This window comes from Ahaetulla prasina, chromosome 8 (genome assembly GCF_028640845.1).
Source record: "Ahaetulla prasina isolate Xishuangbanna chromosome 8, ASM2864084v1, whole genome shotgun sequence".
In the NCBI taxonomy this organism is placed as follows: Eukaryota; Metazoa; Chordata; class Lepidosauria; order Squamata; family Colubridae; genus Ahaetulla; species Ahaetulla prasina.
In genome coordinates, this window is record NC_080546.1 from 51,046,107 (window position 1) to 51,054,537 (window position 8,431).

General features: G+C 43.1%; 1 protein-coding gene across 1 annotated transcript; it reads right to left on the reverse strand.

The window, feature by feature from the left end:
* Window positions 1-1,324: 1,324 nt before the first annotated feature.
* Window positions 1,325-3,285, reverse strand: LOC131203099 (uncharacterized). Its single transcript, XM_058193034.1, has 2 exons — window positions 2,820-3,285; window positions 1,325-1,792 (listed from the first exon to the last, which is right to left on the reverse strand). The coding sequence occupies exons 1-2, from the start codon at window positions 3,262-3,264 to the stop codon at window positions 1,554-1,556; spliced, it is 684 nt and encodes a 227-aa protein (XP_058049017.1). The 5' UTR covers window positions 3,265-3,285; the 3' UTR covers window positions 1,325-1,553.
* Between the last annotated feature and the right edge of the window lie 5,146 nt (window positions 3,286-8,431).

Below are 8,431 nucleotides of genomic sequence, written 5' to 3' on the forward strand. Positions count from 1 at the left end.
TTTTACTTGACTCAGGCAAGTTGTATAAATTACATTTGCCCCCAATTTGACTATGAACCATTACCAAGTCCTCAGCTCTCAAAAGCCTGTCTGATGTAGATGAAAATCCATATACACTGGTATTTACTGTTGCATATAATAATCAACATTTGTTGCAACCATAAATATCATGAATGTAAAGAGCAGATGCATTTAAATTACCTCTACTTTCAACCTCAGCAATGTCCTCTCACTGTTAAATCTGATTGAACACAGTGGTGCTCAATTCTGAGTAAATACGCTTTGGATTGCTATGAATATTATATTATTCAGTGTATGTTCATTGATATGATGAAATTGTTTATGTCACTATTTACATAACTATGAAGAAACATTCTCAGGACTAATAAAATTTTTACATATTCACACCAATGTTACTCTCTAATATTGTTACTTTTTAGTCCCCAAAACAAGAACATTTAAAATATTTGTACTTTTCTAATTTAAATACGCTATTTAAAATTCTTCTTCCCACCAGACATTTTGTTCATGATTTGTTTTCAACATATGTCCAGACATCATTATTCTTCAGCTATAGAATTATAATTTGTCACATTATTATTACTGTACTTTTATGATTTTCACCTTTTAGTCATACATATGTTTTCTCTTTGATGAAAAATTATAATACTCACTTTGGTTTAAAAAAAAAAATCTTCTCTATTAGTAGTTGAAATGTTTTGTAACTTAAGTTCCATTGCTAGATTAGTGCCTTATTTGTCTGATATATTTTGTTTTTACCCAAGATCCTAGTTCAAATATCATGCCATATTGATAGTGTAAGAAGCATCCGAAGATGGAAAAAATGCTAAAAAGAGAAATGAAAATGTTAAAAGCATAATTGGATGTTTTTAACTTTAGCTAGATACCATCAAGTCAGATTCATCTCCTGATGAAGAAGATGCTTCCATTTCTCTTTGTCCCCATGCACAATCCAAAGCTCTTTTAGCAACTTTCTGTAAAATTCATCATTCTGTCCTTCTTGACTTCCTCCTTTTTCTACCCTCAATCACACAAAACATAATTTATTAACTTTTTCTAGTCACATGCCCATTCAATCACATACTCAAAGTAGGTGCACTTCTGTTTGCTAACCCCTTCAAGAGAAGGGCTATTTTTCTTCTAAAACTGACCAATCCTTTTGCAATCCATGGTCATTTTAGTAATTATCTCCAATCCATCATTTTAAAGCAGGTATCTTCTTTTTCTGTCTCTTTTTTAATTTTCAGTTTTTACAAACATATATTAAAATTGGGAATGCCATGATTATAAGTGTTAGATTCGGGCAATAACGAGGCAGGAGACCAGATGAGTAACAACAGCTCTTTACTATATGGTGAACCCAGCAACCGCAAACGGTAAAAACCCCTCCTTATATACAGTTCAGCTGGAGGCTATCAGCCAATTAGCAACGTGCTATTTCCCGCTCTATTTTCCCTCCAAAACCCTTAAAGATACATTACACTCCTCCCCTCCCAGAAAACTTTTTACCCCTATTTACATAAAATGAATAATTATTTTTCAACGTAGTCACGTAGGTACGCAGGGCGTCTCCTAACTCTTTCGGACCTGCGCAGTTCATTTTCTGGGAGTGAGTCGAGCTGGCCGGAGGGACTGTTCGTTCCTCTCAGCTCCTCCTCCAGGCCATCCGGCCTTGGATTACTTGCAGAGTCGTTCCTGCTTTCCTTCGGAGGGACCGGTTGGTGTCGCTGGAACTCAGATAAGTCCTGCGGTTTGCTCGGATTTGAGTTAGCTGTGGATTCAATTATTGGATAGTCAGGGCCTGTTTCGTCTGTTTCTAGACTGGTGGCTATTCTTTTCCTTAACTGGTCTATGTGGCGTTTCCAAACCCGGCCATCCTCAATTTCTACGAGATATGATTTGGACCCGGTTGTTTCTAGGATTGTTCCCTTTTTCCAGCTTGGGCCTTCACCATAATTGTGTGCCCATACGGAACTCCCTACTGTCAATTCTCTTGTTTTGCCCGGTGTTGTTTTGTACCCGTCTGGTGTGTAGTTCGGGTTTAACCGGTCTAACGGGCATCTAAGCTTTCTCCCCATCAGTAGCTCTGCTGGGCTGCGGCCAGTCGCTACACAAGGGGTTCTGTGTTGTACCGCTAAGAAGGTGTCAATTTTTAATTGCCAATCCCCGGGTCTGATTCTGGACAATGCCTCTTTTGCGCTCCGGACGAAACGCTCTGCAAGGCCGTTCGTCGCAGGGTGGAAAGGCGCCGAGAGGACATGTCGGATGCCCTCCTCCGCCAAGTACCCCTCAAAAAGGGTCGCCGTGAACTGTGGCCCGTTGTCTGAAACGAGTGTGTCTGGTAACCCGTGTGTTACAAAAAGGTGCCGCAGGACTGAAATTACAGCCTCTGCGGTCATGGATTTCATTAGAATGATTTCCAGCCATTTGGAAAATGCGTCTACCACCACTAAGAATGTTTGGCCGTGGAACGGGCCGGCAAAGTCGATATGGATTCGGGACCATGGGCCCTGGGGTTTCTCCCACTCTCGGATTGGGGCCGTTGGTGGTAGTGGTCTGGATTCCTGGCATGCTTGGCATTTCCCAACCCTATCGCTAATCTCCATGTCCATCAAGGGCCACCACACATAGCTCCTGGCTAAACCCTTCATTCTCACGATCCCAGGATGGCCTTCGTGCAGAAGTTCCAGAACTTTTTTCCGCAATTTCTCTGGGACTACCACCCTATCCCCCCAGAGCAGACACCCCCCTTGCACCGACGATTCCCCGCGAATTTACAAATTCCCTAAAACGCTCACCCGGCGCAGCGGGCCATCCTCTTTGCACCCAACCCATTACAGTCCTTAATGTAATGTCCTTGTAAGAAGCCCGAGCCACCTCCTTGGAAGTGACTGGACCAGAGTCCAAAGAGTCAATTAACAAGACGGGTGTGCCCGGAGTGGGGTCTTCGATAGTCGCTGGTAAAGGGCATCTGCTCAAGGCGTCTGCATGCCCTAACTCCTTTCCTGGCCGATGTAGCAGTTTGTACGAATATGCAGCCAGAAAGATAGTCCATCGGGTCAATCTGGGCGAAAGTGCCACGGGCGTTGGGCGGTCGCCCGCCAGCAACCCTAGCAAGGGTCTATGGTCTGTGACGATTTCGAAGTCGCGACCGAAAACATATTCATGGAACTTCTTTACCCCGGAGACTATGGCCAAGGCTTCCCTATCCAACTGACTATAGTTCCTTTCAGCTGAGGACATTGTTCGGGAGTAAAACGCTATAGGGGCTTCTGTGCCATTTGGCAGCCTGTGGCTGAGTACAGCCCCCACCCCATAGGGGGATGCATCACAAACTAGCACCAATGGTAGTGTGCTATTGTATTGTATCAATAGGCTATCGCTAGACAGGAGGTTTTTTATTGCTTCGAATGCTCTAGCTTCCGCCTTTCCCCAAGACCATGCAGCATTTTTTCCTAGTAATTTGTGTAGCGGCTCGGCTATGGTAGCCTTGTTTTTTAAAAAAACCGCGTAAAAATTTACCAGACCCAAAAACGCCTGCAACTCTGTTTTGTTTTGGGGTGCGGGGGCCTTTCTGATTGCCCTAACCTTGCTCTCAGTGGGTGGATCCTCCTGTCTATCCGGTAGCCCAGGAATTCTACGGATCCTACCCCGATCTGGCACTTGTTTAATTTGACTTTTAAACCGGCGGACCGGAAAATACTTAAAACTTTTCTCAGTCGCACCCCAAGTTCTTCCATATTGTCGGCGGATACCAGTACATCATCAAAGTACGGTACCACCCCGGGGAGCCCCTGCAGAAGCCGCTCCATTAAATTTTGAAATAATCCTGGTGCCACACTGACCCCAAATTGTAACCTGGTGCATTTGAAAGCACCCCTGTGCGTTACGATTGTTTGAGCTTCGGCCGTGCTGCTATCTACGGGTAACTGCTGATAGGCTTGGGCCAAATCTAGTTTAGCAAAAACCTGCCCTTGCCCTAACAAGTGTAGCAAGTGTTGTACCACAGGGATGGGGTAAGCGCTTTTTTGCAAAGCTTTGTTAAGCGTCGCCTTGTAATCGGCGCAAATCCTCACTGACCCGTCTGGTTTCACTGGGGTGACTATTGGTGTCTCCCACTTCTCATGATCGACTGGCACTAGTATCCCCTGGCTTACTAGTTTGTCCAGTTCCCGGTCAATCTTGGGCTTCAGGGCGAAGAGAACCCTCCTAGCCTTTAAACGGATAGGGGCAACTTGAGGGTCTAGATTGAAGGAGATAGGGGTCCCCTTGTACTTGCCCAGGCAGTCTTTGAAAACGTCCTCGAACTCCTTCATGAGTTCGTCCTTGAGGTCGACTTCATTTCGGAAGACTCCGGTCACTCCCATGCCCAATGCCCGGAACCAGTCTAGTCCCAACAAACTCGGCAGAGTCCCATTGACGATGGTGATGGGCAGAGTTTTTTCGAACTGTCCATACTTGACGTGGACGGTCGTCGCCCCTCGAACAGGGATCCTGTTCCCTTGATAGTCCTGCACTCGTAGCTTCTGTGGCCGCAGTTTGCGTTTCGCGATAGCCGGCAAGTTTTTTTCTAAGTTGCTCCAGGACATGATCGTAATTGAAGATCCAGTGTCCACTTCCATTCGGCACGGCACTCCTTCGATGAGTGTTTTAACAAAGATTTTTTTTTCTAGGCGTGTTGATGCCTGGCCCACTCTCACGGCGGTTTGATTCAATTTCGCGCCTTTTTTCCCTTGATCAATCCCGGGCCGTTTCACAGTTCCCGCGCTTTGATTGGTCGGTTTGAATTTTTGGCGGGAAGGTTGGGGCGCTCGGCAGGCTTTCGCGATGTGCCCTTTTTTTTCACAACGCCGACACGTGGCATCCCTAAATTTGCAATGTTGCCATTGGTGTTGGCCCCGCAACTGCGATTCGCCCCGGTCTTCCCTCTCCGGCCTCCCGGTGTGGAAGACTTCTTCCTCTTCCTCCTCTTCCGACTCGGCCTGGACTTCCTCGTTGTGGACCGGGGTTGTTTTCGCTGCCGCCCCTGGCGCGACCAGCTTTTGTAGTGTTTCTGCCGCTTGGGTAGACATCTCGTGAGCCCTTGCCTCGTCCAGGGCGATTGCGAGCGTTAGGTTGCTTCTGGACAGCAGCCGCCGTCGCAAACGGATGTCCCTGACCCCACAAATTAGTTGGTCGAGCAACGCGTCTTCCAAGTCTCGGTACTCACAATGGTTCGCGGCTTTCCTCAGTGCTGCCATGTACACACTGATGGACTCGCCCTCTTGCTGCATGCGCTGCCTTAATTCGAACCGTTGAACGAACTTGGAAGGCGTTGGTGCATAGTGGGCTTTCAAAATGGTCTGCAGAGTTTGCCATGGTACCGCCTGTACCGGCGTTGGCTCAGAAAGCGATTCCGCGGTGTCAAAAACCTCGGGACCGCAGTGACTCAGGAAGTACGCCCGTTTCCTGTTGTCCGAGACTCCTTGGAGCTCGTTGGCTTCGAGGAAACACTCGAAGCGAGCCATGTATGACCCCCATTTTTCTTTGGCTGGGTCGAATGGCGCTGGCGGTGTATAGCTGGACATCGTTGCTAACCGCCCTTATTTTGCTGGGTTCGTTCCTGGTGCTCTTTTGCCTCGAGATCCCACCTTCGTCGCCAGTGTTAGATTCGGGCAATAACGAGGCAGGAGACCAGATGAGTAACAACAGCTCTTTACTATATGGTGAACCCAGCAACCGCAAACGGTAAAAACCCCTCCTTATATACAGTTCAGCTGGAGGCTATCAGCCAATTAGCAACGTGCTATTTCCCGCTCTATTTTCCCTCCAAAACCCTTAAAGATACATTACAATAAGAATCCTAATCTTGTTGTCAAGGGCATATGTTTATCTTTCGTGATCTTGTTTATGCCTTTGTCTCCAGAATTAATCTCCTTTTATCTCACGGTCCAAGAAAGCATTAGCATTCTGAACTGCAATTGTTATTCTCATTATTATTTCTTGCAGCTCTGCCATTCTTATTATTTGAATAGAATATAATTCTTTATTGGCCAAGTGCGATTGGACACAAAAGGAATTTGTCTTGGTGCATACACTCTTGGAGTACATAAAAGAAAAGATACATTTGTCGAGAAACATAAGGTACAACACTTAATGATAGTCATAGTCATTATAAATCTTAAGGATACCAGCAACAAGGTTACAGTCATAAGTGGAGGAGATGGGTGATAGGAATGATGAGAAGATTAATGGTGATGCAGACTTAGTAACTAGTTTGACAATGTTGAGGGAATTATTTGTTTAGCAGAGTGATGGCGTTCGGGAAAAAACTGTTCTTGTGTCTAGTTGTTCTGGTGTGCAGTGTTTTGTAGCATCATTTTGAGGGTAGGAGTTGAAACAGTTTATGTCCAGAATGTGAGGGGTATGTAAATATTTTCATAACCCTCTTTTTGACTCGTGCAATATACAGTTCCTCAATGAAAGGCAGGTTGGCAGCAATTGTTTTTTCTGCAGTTCTAATTATCTTCTGAAGTCTGTGTCTTGTTGGTTTGCGGAACCAAACCAGACAGTTATAGAGGTGCAGATGACAGTGTCAATAATTCCTCTGTAGAACTGGATCATTGCATACCAAATATGGAGACAGTATGTATCATTATCTCAGTTGCTTCCCAATTTTGAACCACTTTGTTGCTCCAACATCAGATCTTACAGCAATTTCTTATTATTTTTTGAAAAAAATACTTTATTCCAAAAATCAAGAGAGCTATATTGTAGAGTATGTTGTACATATCTTCTAAAAAGTATTAATATTTCTTTTATGCAAGAAAAAAAGACTAAAAAGGGGAATAAATAATGGGGAGGAAAGAGAAATGGGAATATATTATTCAGCTAACTTTTGTATTAAATCATTAAACCTAAACTACTTGAAATCATATTGATAAGTCTTTTCATTTTATCAATAGAGTGCCAGTTCAAAGAAAGTTAGCAAATGGTTATATTACTAGGTGGCTCAGTGGCTAGGACACTGAGCTTGTCAATCAGAAAGGTCGGCAATTTAGTGGTTTGAATCCCTAGTACAGGTCTCCTGCGTGAACAAGGGGGTTGAACTAGATGACCTCCAAGGTCCCTTCCAACTCTGTTATTGTTATCTGTTATCTGTCTTCCCAGTACTTTTTGCTATGCTTCATGTATGATATAGTTGTAATTCTTTGTATGATGATATTCCATTTATTGACTGCATCATTTAACAGTTATTTGAACAACAATACAGCAATCTTGCAACACTTTTAATTATTTTGTAAATGTTTTACCAAAATGAAAGATTAACCAGTCTTGGACTGGATGAGTAAGTGTTCCCTCATCCATACTGCACTTGCAAAACTTCTTATTGTTCGCAACATTTTGCCCCCCCCCCAAACTCCCAAAAATAATGGAAATGTTCTGGCATGGCACAGGGCTTGTTATCTGAGAAACCTTCTGTCTTGATTTTGCTCATCTTTATAATCAAACAGAGTTGGCATAGTCTAGGTCCCATAAATTAAATGATAATATCTGATGGGACCCTGGAAATGGCCTTCTCTATCATATTCTTGGAACAACTTCCTCCCAGAGATTTATATGACCCCTATGGAACCTTGTCCAAACAATCCTTTAAAAGATGTGTTTTCTTCCAGAATTTAGGCTAACGTATGCTCAGGTTTCTTATGGATATATGAATGTTAAGATGTCTGTTTGTCCCTTTGTCTAGGTATTATTGTTCTTTTTTCTTCATTATACTATTTTGATACTGTTTTTAATGTTGCATGCCACCCAGAGTCACTATGAAATAAATAAATACCTAAGTTTTATAAATAAATAAGTCTTCATATGTTTCACATTCTGGTAGTCTGATCTACAAAGGATTCATGTAGTCAATTAAAATAGCTCTTAAATTCTCTTATTTTTTACATGGGCGGTTTGATATTGTGTCCCTTTACCTTTTCCAAAAACTGCCTATTAATTTGGCATTTTTCTTTCTATATACAGCTCTATTGTTTGTAAGATTCTAAACATAACTTTGCTGGGCTAAAGAATTAATTTAATAGTTTAGTAATTGACACATTCTTTATATGTTCTTTCTTCAACACGGAAAGAAAGAGAGAGAGAAATAAACACACATATACCACAGGGATCAATCACTAGACCTGTTCTATATTTGTTGTTGCAGAGCTGTTAGCACTTTAATTTCCTCTTATCTGCAATTTAAACAGTTTAATTGGTATTTCATCTGTGCTTGGTATACGTATAATTTGGGGTGGGGTGATGGCTGGTTTACTATGTTCTGTGTCTCACTTTCTGGTGCAATTGGTCCCTTAAAACAATCTCTACAGATTTTTCTGCCATTTCATATTTTTAATTATAAGGTTTTGGTATGGCCTTTTCATCTTCT

What these genes read in the sequence shown, in the direction of transcription:
- LOC131203099 (XM_058193034.1), bottom strand. Translation starts at nt 3,264, where the DNA reads ATGTCCTCAGCTGAAAGGAACTATAGTCAGTTGGATAGGGAAGCCTTG. An exon ending in AGGATGGCCCGCTGCGCCGG is followed by an intron (nt 1,793 to 2,819) that starts GTGAGCGTTTTA and finishes TTGAATCCACAG; the next exon opens with CTAACTCAAATCCGAGCAAA.